Source organism: Mizuhopecten yessoensis, unplaced genomic scaffold, assembly GCF_002113885.1.
Source record: "Mizuhopecten yessoensis strain PY_sf001 unplaced genomic scaffold, ASM211388v2 scaffold5989, whole genome shotgun sequence".
In the NCBI taxonomy this organism is placed as follows: domain Eukaryota; kingdom Metazoa; phylum Mollusca; class Bivalvia; order Pectinida; family Pectinidae; genus Mizuhopecten; species Mizuhopecten yessoensis.
This window is the reverse complement of record NW_018406324.1, coordinates 738,534-751,024: the sequence shown is the minus strand read 5'-3', so window position 1 is coordinate 751,024 and position 12,491 is coordinate 738,534. Positions and strand designations below refer to the sequence as shown.

General features: G+C 33.5%; 1 protein-coding gene across 1 annotated transcript in view; it reads right to left on the bottom strand.

Annotated features, from left to right (window-relative positions):
* Positions 1-2,208: 2,208 nt before the first annotated feature.
* The window catches only part of LOC110451407 (ADP-ribosyl cyclase/cyclic ADP-ribose hydrolase-like), a 15,131-nt gene continuing 4,848 nt past the window's right edge, over positions 2,209-12,491 (bottom strand). Inside the window, exons 3-8 of the mRNA XM_021499407.1 lie at positions 9,492-9,579; positions 8,067-8,197; positions 6,972-7,045; positions 5,960-6,052; positions 5,368-5,454; positions 2,209-4,612 (exon numbers count right to left, since the gene is read on the bottom strand). Coding sequence (XP_021355082.1) covers positions 4,462-4,612; positions 5,368-5,454; positions 5,960-6,052; positions 6,972-7,045; positions 8,067-8,197; positions 9,492-9,579 — 624 coding nt within the window. The 3' untranslated portion in view covers positions 2,209-4,461. The remainder of the gene's footprint in view (positions 4,613-5,367; positions 5,455-5,959; positions 6,053-6,971; positions 7,046-8,066; positions 8,198-9,491; positions 9,580-12,491) is intronic.

Here is a 12,491-nt window from a genome sequence, read left to right as displayed (position 1 = left end):
GTTTCGAGCTAGATACACATCATACAATGAAGCGACTGCCGTAGATTTTTATTTTCAATTATTTGAAGGAAAACAACTCTAGCATAAATGATTCAAATGCATGTATCAAAGACTTGTCTGTGACTGGTATACACACACGTATCATAATTAACCATGATCTGTCCAAGTGTCAACAAATAGTCTCCATGGGTATTGTCATGTCGTACTTGGTCCGTTTTAAGTGTCAACAAATATTCTAAATGTGTATTGTCATGTCGTACTTGGTCTGTTTTGCGTGTCAACAAATAGTCTACATGGGTATTGTCATGTCGTACATGGGCTGTCCAAGTGTCAACAAATAGTCTACATGGGTATTGCCATGTCGTACTTGGTCTGTTCAAGTGTCAACACATAGTCTATAACTGGTTTGACATCACCAGTCAGTTTAAAGTGCCAGCAAATAGTTCATATCGCGCGTCTCATGTAACCTGATCGTCTATTTAGAAAGGTCTGACATGCGCAACGACAGGTAAATGTATGACGTATCGGCATACAGTATGTAATCATTGAAACATCAGTTTGTTACCTGAATAAGGATTTCCGTAGAGTACTTTCCCACGAGCAGAAAGGGTTACAATCAAAGCAACATAGTTTCAGTTTCTGTAAATTTTCTTTATCATTATTTATTTTTAAAAGTGTATAGAACTTGTGCGATTCGGTAATTATTCTATAGAACTTGTCCTGTAATTACACGGATGGATGTTTTATTATCAGACTTATCACGTAGAGAAAAATAACTTGTTGTACTTGACCTGTCTCGTGTAACGGGTAAATATTACATTTTTAAAATCAGAGAGACTGGCAACTCACGCAGATCTCGCGAAGACACGCATGATCATATTGTTCAGGCAGTGGACATTAGATACGTCGCGAGACATGGGTCACGGCTGCGCAATTACGCGAAACCGGCTCTTTGAGTGTTTGTTTTGACAGTTATAAGCACATGTTGAAAAGAATGTTCCTGACGACGATGGTCTGTGAAAATTCACTGTGAAAACCTGTGAAAATACGATCATGTATTCGTCAGTTCGTGTCAACATGTCACATATCCTAGACATTAAGAAGCTGGTTGGAGATCCTATATAAAAATAAATATCTGAAGACGTTTTTGAAATTAAAATAATGAACAAGAAAGAAGAATTCTCATGTGACGGGAAAAAACAACCTAACACATCAACGCCACCATCTTTTCTCGTTTATCTTGAAATAAAATCGTATTTTCAGAGCAAAATTATTAATCTTTGCAAGTATTGTTACACGCTCATATATAAGAAGCTAGAAATATTATGTTATAATAAATATCTGAAGATATTTTTGAAATTGAATTGTGAACAAGAAAGGAGTACGTGTTTTCCTGTTGCACGAAAGATGATAATCCTCACATATCAAAGCCGCCATCTTAAATCGTTTATTTTGAAAACAACGTATTTTCAAAGCTAAATTACTTAACTTGCAAGTATTGTTGCATGCTCATATTAAAAAATTGGTTAGAAATACTATCAAATAGATAGTATCTGGAGTCTATTGTGAAATTGCCTGAAGAACAGAAAAGGAGTACGTGTTCTCCTGTAGCCAGAATCACTGCTGATAAGTTAACACAGCCACAATCTTATATTTGTAATCTTTCGATTTCAGATGTTTTCCGAACTTAATTATTAAAGCATGGAAATCTTAGCTAGCTACGGGTAAAAGTACAATTCAATATTTACGTTGATGTTCGATGTTTTCTCACGGCATACATCTGTACTTACGTTTGAACTGTACAGGATCATTTAATACAGCGAACCGTAAATCCAATATGGCGCAGGTGAAGCGTCACTCACGATATGATAATCGGTAATTACCATGACCAATTGTTAGGCAAAGTGCAGCCTATCTCTGTAATATATACCTCTCTGTTAAAATACACAAATTCGTCAAAAGCCATACCAATTAGATTGACGAACGAACAGGTTTGTTATGGTAGATATAATCTTTTACGCTTATGATAATGTGTACACAATTTAAATAACGATTGCGTCGTTATGTCTGCTGAAATTAAATTCGATTCTGAAGAAGCTGACATAGTTTATAAAGTGCAGTATGCGTCATCAAATTGTGCTAAACAAGATCGATACATAAATAGGGATTAAAACATAAAATAAAATACAAGTGTTTCTTTTTCTTGGGTTTATTTCTGAAAAATGTTACTATTTGAAACATAAAATTTTGAAATAACATGTTAAAATAAAACAAGGATTTTTGCACATTTTTCATTAGAACTATTTGCATTCAAATATGAGGTTAAGGTTAAACAAAGGATTTTTGAGTTATTATGTCACTACCTTCACTTTTAAATCTATTTATTGACATAAATCACACATTGGTAGTGACGCCAACATCTGGAAACAATCATTCAACTTCAAACAAAATTGTAATTTGAGCAAATTAGAAACAAGTATAACATATATATATAAACAACTCTGCTATTTTTCGGTATGAAAACGTTTCGTAAAAAACACATATTACATAAAATTAAAGAAATAAGTTTGACAGAATTTTATAATCAGAAATAATCAGACGTAGTTAACTAGGTCATTCGATTCACTAAAAGTATATTGGTTGTACTGTACTCGTTAGTACACACTCGTTTTCATCTATAAAGCTCATGGATAGTTTCAAAATAGTGGCCAGTTCAAACGCATTTTTATGGTTTTTGAGCTTATTCTGGTGATTGAAATGAGAGAAAAATACTCTTTTTTTTTGCCCAAGGGTGTAGGATAGGGAAATGACACCCTCGGGATTATTTAAATTTGGCAAAACCCTCGGGTTTTACCAAATTTGAAAATCCCTCGGGTGGAATTTCCCTATCCTACATCCCTGGGCATGATAGAGTCTTATAATATCCCAGGCTTCTATATAACATTTATCCTTGAATAATTCCATAGGAAAAAAATGCTTAAACCTTAAATCAACTAGTTGTTCAAATTTTGTATTTATACAAAGATATCGAGATTGGATGTTTAAGCCTTTCAACACACAATGATAATGCCCCATGCAACGCATTCACCGTGTTGTCCCAGACTATGTTAAGGTCGTAACAAGGAGAGAATTACGATAACGAAACCAGAGGGAACCATCCGAAAACTAACATATTACTGATAATAATGTATTTATCATCACTGACCATTTCTGTCCGTGATATTCCACATCTAACGTACTTTATTGTCTCATAATACAGTAACCTTGAACTCTTGGCCTACGTTATATATTCATGTATTCATAGTATTGTAGTTCAACTGTCTGAAAGCAATTCAATAAACAAACTCACACGTACACACACGAACATAAACTTAGCACCTGTTGTCATACGGATCTTATTGATTCAGCAATAAAACAGTAATAAACTGTCGATATATTTGATTTTTTCATGTATTTCTGAATTTTTATGTTAACACTCGGGCTGTAGCAGTTTATCTACGTCAGAATATATTTCAAAACATGATCTACTGATGCACTGGTACTGTATCTCGCCATCCCGAATTTGGCCATCAAATAACATCTGGACGCCATTGGTCAAGAAATTTACTTTTGAAGGAAACTTCACCCTCAATTAATCCCTCACATTTGTTGTTAAGATCTTTATGAAAAGTAAAATATCTGGAATAGTGGAGCTACACTGCATGATGTATTTAAAATATGGCAGCTAAAACAACGTTAAACAAACTCCTTTTCCTCTAAATTATTAAGTACATTTGGCCAATACTTATTTTCCTTCCAACTCTGCCCATCAAAGATACACGTGTCCGATATTGAACAGTCATGTTTAATAAATCTAATCTTTCCCCCCATAGAGGTGAGATTATGGAATCTTTCCCCGAGGTTGAGATTCCCAATTTCACCTCAACGGGGTGAATAATTCTTTATCTCGTACCATGTTCTCCCTATCGTTTACAAAAAGAATGTTGACGTGACGTCATGCAGTTGGTATGAATAGGGAAACCCCTCATATCTAACATGGGTACATCAGTGACCTATAATATTATGAAATTACAGTCAGATGACGGCGTTTGATAATGACGTAACAATTGAAAACGCATCACAGTATCGCTTGACTGTCTACAGCAATCTTGCCGTTGACGAGTGATATCACCCAAAGAATATAAGAATTCTTGTACAAGCATGCCCTTAAAGTATTGTATGCATCTTTAAATCTGAGGTATACCTACGTTGTGTTTGACTTTTTCTGCTTTTTCCCAAATTTGACTTTAGTTTTTGTATAGCTTATCGAGGCAAGTTAGTGGGTCATTGGTTAAAAAACAATGTGTTGCTTTAACATATCAACTTACAAAACCACTTATATTAAACATAATCACCATTCCTCGCTCGTTTGGGAGCTCGTAAAGTTAGTTCAGATAGGTTTCTTTATAAGACCTTGCAGTGTTACATTAAAGACAATATTACAGAAGTAAACGCCAACACAACGTTGGCGACCACTAGGCCGCGCTGCTTGGCTGACCCGGAGGAGGTAAAGGACAGGTCACGACAGGCTGTGGACTCCGGGAAATCTGCACACTGTAGCAGTACTACGTCTCTGAAACGACAAAAGTATAATGATATAAATTGGCGATGGTGATATTTCAAAGTGTTTACATATATAATAATAGGATGTGAATGGTTCATGACAAATAACAATACTAAAATATGAACTTTTTAAGATAAATAATAATGAGAATAATAGCATGTCAACGTCAATGAAAATGCAGTTCGGCCCAAAGAAAGATATGAGCAGCAAAGGTTAACGGCGACGGAAATTGTACAAAAAATCAGTAGTTTATCACAAACTCACGCATTATCATTTACAGTTAACGTATCAGAACAAAGAAAAATATGAGGATATCACCATAAACCAAAATGAGATAATGTATTGTTAAACAGAATGCCGTTAACAAACTGAATGACTAAACAACATGCCATTGACAAATTGGATTGCAAAACAGTAAACTATGCCGGAATTGTATTGCTAGACAGAATCCCATGGACAAATTGTATTGCATACAGACCACCACAGACAAATTGTAATTCTAATTTGAATTACATGGACAAATTGTATTGCTAAGCAGAATACCATGGACATATTGTATTGCTCAACAGAATACCATGGACACCTTGTGTTGCTAAGCAGTATACCATGGATGAATTGTAATACTGTACAGAAATAAATGCTAGACTTTTATATTGCTTAAAATAATTCTATGATGGACAAATAGCCTTGCTAACGCATACATATTGTATAGATACTATATTGCGAAACAAAAAAGATCAGGGACAAAGGAAGCACAATCCTACCTCGGTTGGTCCTCGCACGTCGTGTGAATACCTCGTGACGTCAGTATCGTGGTCAGATTCTTCACTGAGGGACTCAAGCAGTTTTCTCTGTTAACAAAAACACGTCTAAAAGCATTCTAAAGATAATACTTAATAAACTTAAATAACAGTGTAACTCGTTAGCATAATGGTCTATAATTAGGACAAAAGATATTCGATATATTCAACACTTTTCACGTTTTTATATTTTTTCAAGATGTCGTTCTTATTTTGACGGAAACACAGGGACCTTTATATGTTGTATCTATGTTTACCAACAGTTGATATTTTGCGATATTTTTTCAAAGAACTTTACTTACTGCTATAACATGAACATAGCTATATAACATTGTTATTACCACTCTAGCTGTTACTCTGAAAATGACGATTTATATGGGTGCAAAAGTGATAAAATTTGTAATAAAAATGGAGTGGGTCGATAAAAAGTTCCATTCTATCTTTTATATATCTATTTTTATATATTTTATATAAAAAAAAAGGTTAGAATGACCGAGCTTCAACTCTTAAGCGTTGTCGCCACGCACGCTGGTCCAGATATCTATGTATGACTTACTTAGGTGTCTGTCCCAGACGATGGACGAGCATCACATGTGCGCTTGTCACATTTGGATGGTACAACTGAGGCAGTTCCTTGGTTGTAAAGTATCTAAAGAAACACCATGGATGAAATTCAAGAGTCAAACATTCAAACGTCATTTTTGCATAATGCTTTTAAATTCACTATCACCATAGTCCATACAAAAAGTCAAAATCGATAATCAAAGTCTATATATTGACTTACAATAACAGAAACTGAGGCAATACTTAAACAAAAAGAAAAGTGAATGTGAACTAGAAACAAATCTCTGCGAGGGATCGGGCTGGGTTTTCGGTGTCACGTGCGACACCTGAATGATATGTCAATTATGTCGGTTACCGTGATAAATATATATTTTACTATGGCAAACAATGTTATTGATTGTTCATCTTTATTGATGTAGATGAAAACATAACAGTTAGTTCAAACGTCGTTTGTAATTAATTAAGGATTAACTTGAATATATTTTTCATGTTATGGAGATATAACACAAACAACCCGGAGTGTACTCTAAATAACCGCGAAGCCGTTTATGAGGAGAGTACACTCCGGTTTTTTGTATTATAGCTCCATAGCATAAAAAACAAATTCAAGTCAATCCTTATAATTTAATCTACTATACACAATCCCTGTGGAAATCCACTTTTATAGATGGACTCTTTTCTTTTAGAAATTATTACGCCTCTGTATCAGCCCATCAAAAGCGACGTTACAAACTACGACGTCATTTTTATACGTGATGGGCTGATAACATAAGTTTTTAAGCCAATGAAAATGCTTGTTATAAGCAAGAATAAATTATAAGAACTTATCTGTCAAATATCTCTGTAAAAAGATAGACATAATACACACATAGGTGATGCTCTTTATTTTTGGTTATAGATACAGTATGTCAAAAAATGATTCACACTGCATCATACATGTAGAAAACTAGCAAGTACATGTAGCTCGACAAAACGTGTGGATTCTGAAATAAATCATTACTCACGATGATTCTCTGAACGCTGGGCTACGACTGGCGTTCAGCATTACCTTGATGGCTCCTTTGGCTTCCCGTGCATACTTAATATATAATGTAATACACTAGTTATATATTGTATTTACTTAATATATAATGTAATACACTAAATTATATATTGTATTTACTTAATATATAATATAATACACTAAATTATATATTGTATTTACTTAATATATAATGTAATACACTAAATCATATACATGTATTGTATTTACTTAATATATAATGTAATACACTAGTTATATATTGTATTTACTTAATATATAATGTTATACACTAAATTATATATTGTATTTACTTAAAATATAATGTTATACACTAAATCATATATATCGTATTTACCTAATATATAGTGTAATACACTTAATTATATAGTGTAATACACTAAATTATATATTGTATTTACTTAATATATAATGTACTCCACAAAAGTATATATTGTATTTACTTCTTATATAACTTAATACACTTTATTATATATTGTATTTACTTAACATAAAATGCATTACACTAGATTATATATTGTATTTACCTCATATAAAATGTAATACACTAAATTATATATTTGATTTACTTCATATATAGTGTTATGCATTAAATTATATATTGTTTTTACTTCATATATAATGTTATGCAATAACTTAATATATATAATGTAATACACTAAATTATATAATGTATTTACTTAATAGATAATGTATTACATCAAATTATTTACATCGTGTGTATACTAAATACGTAACGTTTTACATCAAATTCCTTATATCTCGTACATAGTAATTTATTTTAAATGATTTGTGTTCCACGCAGATACAAAACATATAATGGAATACACAAAATTTATTTATTTACATCATATCACGTTTATATTAAATAGATAATGGAATAAATTCAAATTTCGTACACACTGAGTACACAATGGAATATACTAAATCACTTACATCTCATTTTATGTCATTTCTTTCATTAACGAGTTTCACTGTAAAATACCCAGGGTGCATTTCTGTCATGAAAGATGCCCTCTAGTTATATATAAACACTCATCAATAATGTCTTTCTTACCTCAATTGAAGCAATACTCCAGAACGCAGAGTAAGCCGACTGGGAGCACCTGGGACACGACGTCACGTTAGCCTCGTTCCCATCCGTTGAGGTGGTACTTCCACAAAATTGCAGATTGTCTGCTAAGTAACCTGCATTAAAAATATGTCAAATGATATTTTGATAAAAAAACAACATTTTTTATGTAATATTTGTATCAGAAAGAATTGTTTGTATTTGACGTTGTATATTCCTGGGTCAGTTGGCACCTCTTCATAACATTCGATATCCTACAGAAATACTGGCTTTTTCAGAATATTTTGTTGTAAAGGTCTTACATAAAATCAGAAATACGCAAAAGGCAGAGATTATAAGAGCCCACTTCTAAAGTAGTAATTAAAACATACACGTCATATTGATAGTCGAGATATACATTCATATATGAATGTATACATTACAGTACAATATATATATATATATATATATATATATAATAAAAAGTGATTAANTGCAGTACATGGGCGGATTGGTCGAGTGGTTAACACTCCGGCCTTCTAAGCAGGCGGCAGGGGTTCGATCCCCGAAGTCGCCGTACGCATGGAATATTCATAGAAAGTGTTTTTCTCCTGCCCACACAACTCCAACAACCCAGGTGAAGTAAAAAATGGTCTGGGGTGGGTGTTGCGGTATCTGTGCTGTAGCATTCATTTGAGGTGGCACTATAAATGATACCGTTGGAAGCACGGTCCCACTACAAACATATAACAATACATCTCCAGCACACACACAGGCGTACACATATGGGGATATATCAGCCAGGTGGCATAGGACTAGTAGTTAGCGCCTGATAAGGCAGCTCCTGCTAATTCCTCAATATTGTATTGATTAATATAATATATATTGACTGTATAAAATTGTATATCTATGTACTGTAAAGCGCTTTAGAATGGCTTATGTTAGCTAGATAGGGCGTTATATCAAATGTTGTATATTTATTTATTTTATTTTACAATGAATATACATATATATGTACAATGTACAATAAGTATATACATTGTAGTACATATTGTCATGAAATTATCAAAGTAGGATTAGATCATTAATTATTATAAATGTAATGCAAAATGTTATAACGATTGGTTCAAATAACGGTCAACCGGTCAGACATGAACTGGAGGGCTACAACAGAGACATATTGTCCACATCCAAACACGACACAACGTTGTGATATTTGTAATTTGTATCACATGAGCTATAAAAACGAGAAGTTATTGAAACGTCGGTAGATGTCATAAATGATGCAAGTTTTAGACTCACTGCTTGTCTTATGAAAAAGCAGTACATATTTTCAAGAACGTTTTCACTGGCTCCGAATCCTCCGATTTTTATGACATTCTAACGTCGTATTTCGTCCATATTTTGTCTGAATCGAGATCCAATACTGACCTGCTAGAGTGTCGTCAATGGCGGTCAGTTTTTGACCATCGTAGGTGTACCGTGAAACGAACTCGTACACCCCAGACCAAAACAGATGCTGGAAAGGTCAATAGATCGTCCATTAGTTATCTAGTGAACATTTCTACCAATACATAGCATTTTTTTTTAAATGATCAAAATTAAGAATTAATGATTATTCTACCACGTCTGTGATGTGTGTAACGACGGTTTTCATTGGTTAAAAAGAGTGCATTATTGAGCGATATACCATGCGCGTGCCAATAACCGATGCCAATAACCAATGCACGTGAAATAGTGCGCACGCATGCTGATCCAACAACCTCCCCGTATTTTATCATGAATTAACAAAAATAGCATAACTGTCAGGCGGGATCAAAATATGTGACAGGCCTGCCATTCAAACGATTACACGGATCTATAGACCTAAAGTATGTGGGTCCGTGCAGTGAAAATGGTTTATTAATTATTGACATTTAAAATGTACAGGTCTGAAGACAAAATGGTAAATGTTGCAAAGAGTAGCATCGGTCTGAACAGTGGTTGCAAAACACAGCTGTCCGGTGAAGTCGGTGAAGTTGAAGGTCGCATCATGATCAGCCGGTCAGCGACTTTCCATCACGTCATGGCAACCAACTAAATATGCAAACTCATGTCAGGCCTATCGTATGATGTTGTATCACTGGCACTTCCAAGAACATCCGCTTGATATCGGTACGATGATGATGGTTTTAGAAGTAAACGCAATCCGGGAATCCAAACCCTACGCACTGAGAAATGTTGGCACGACATTGATCAAGTTAAAACGAGGCAACACGATAGCGTGATAAATCTTGCACGCGCAAAAGAACAGCGTCTAATTTGCATATCGAATGATCTAGGTCATGTCGCCTTATAAAACAGCAAAACTATACAATAATTAGTTACATTTGACGTGGTAAAATAAAAATAATCAACTTATGTGCGTGCATTATGGTGGAACATATAATCTGCACATGCATATGTTGATTATTTCTTAAATAACACTGGGGCATGGATCGCTTTACTTGTAAAAAATATTAAAAAAATGTTGGTCTCCTCTACTAAAAAATATGTTTTTTAGTAGAGGAGACCCCAATTTTTTAATATTTTTTACAAGTAAAGCGATCCATGCCCCTGTGATTAGTAAATCAAAATGAAGAAGACTGAACATTCTTTGTTGATGGTCTACTCCCCTTTTAAGAAGAAAGACAAAAGGTACATGTAGATATCCTGAATCTTTTCGCAAATTTTGCTCATGAACTTCAGTTGTGTAATTATGTAAAAAAANACCTTACCTGTATAACAGATGTCGCTGACAGAAAAGTACTCCTAGTAGGGAATTTCCTAACATGTCATTTGATTCATCTCATGACCTATTTTTTTCAAATAAGCTTTGGCTGGATGTATATGTCATGTTATTGTTAACGCCATTGCGATACAAACGTTGCGTGTGATTTTGTGAACTGTAACATTATCAGGATTCATAATTGTACCGGGCTTCATTATCTCTCGTTAAGGCAAATTCAATAATTGGTTATAATTTCAAAAACTAACTGAAGGCGACATATATTACAAAAATGATCAATCCTGGATAATCACACTTCTTTTTAGTACGTATTAGATAGTCACAACCATATAATCATACTCATTTTTCAGTGCATTTTCAAGACCCGAAATGATAATACCGAACCTTTTTCTTCAGCACAAATTTAAAAAAAAAAATCTGATGGTAAACGCAATCACATTTTTTCTGAGTACGTATTAAAACACCCGGATCAACAGTATACTCCTATCTCAGCACATTAAATATTTCAGATTATTTAAGGACCAAAAGGGAATACATATAATTAACAAATCACAATAAAATCCCAAATAATGATGTGTATGTAAAAATATATACTTTTTGTTTATCGTCCTACATGATTTTCAAAATTACAATTTCAGCATAAGGTTTAAAGGAGAATATATGAAAATCTATAAATCAACACTGTATTATTAAATTTACTCATTGTTGGTTTTTAAGAGAACAGTGTGAATGGTTCCCTGTCGGATTGGGTGTCAGCATGTATAACGAAGATACCATTATCTGCAGTGGAGTTTGTTTCAATGTGCTGATTTCATTTGAAGGAAATAATCGCTGAACTTGCAAGACAAATCTTTTCAAAACCACAAACCTTGGTAGGATGATATCACCTTTCCGACACAATCAGGCTTTTTTATGACTTTAACAAGCTGTTTATGAACCATTCTTTATTTAAACGATATATATTATCTACTCATATTTCAGTTATATAATACAAGCTGACTAGATGAATGATAGAATCAAAAATGTTTTCATAATTATAGCAATTAAACTTGAAATATATGTTCGGTGGATCTAAATGTTTCACTCAAAGAAGAAAATGACAACACTTAATTGTTTTTAACTTTAAATGTGCAATTACGATTGAAAAAAAGTAGTAACAGAAATTTGCGTTTGAATGTGTCACAATATAAAATGATTTTTTTACAGGCTTATATATTAGTGCTCCATAGCCGACTCGTAAACACCATTAAATAAATAGAATAAAAAGTTATCTCTTTGGACCCGTAACATACAGAAACAGGCCTCACATTTCTGTTATCTAGCCGTGTTACAATTGTTATCTATTTTTGGAATAGAAGGTACTTGTTACGTAATCAAAGCCGGGTGAAGGCCAGTAACATAATACAATTTAACTTGAGATAGAATTGTGTATTTGTCATTGATATTTGATATTTAAGTATGTTTACCCAGACGAAATACCCTAGACACTATTCATCCAGGGACTACACAGCAACACAAAAGACAAGATGAAATTGAATGCCCAATAGAAGCAACGCAATTGACAAACATATTTAAATAGACCACTAAGCTGTCGGTGTTATATATGTAATAAAAAAATGATTTCGTGTTTGAAAGCTCTTTACCACAAAGTCACTGAATTTGAA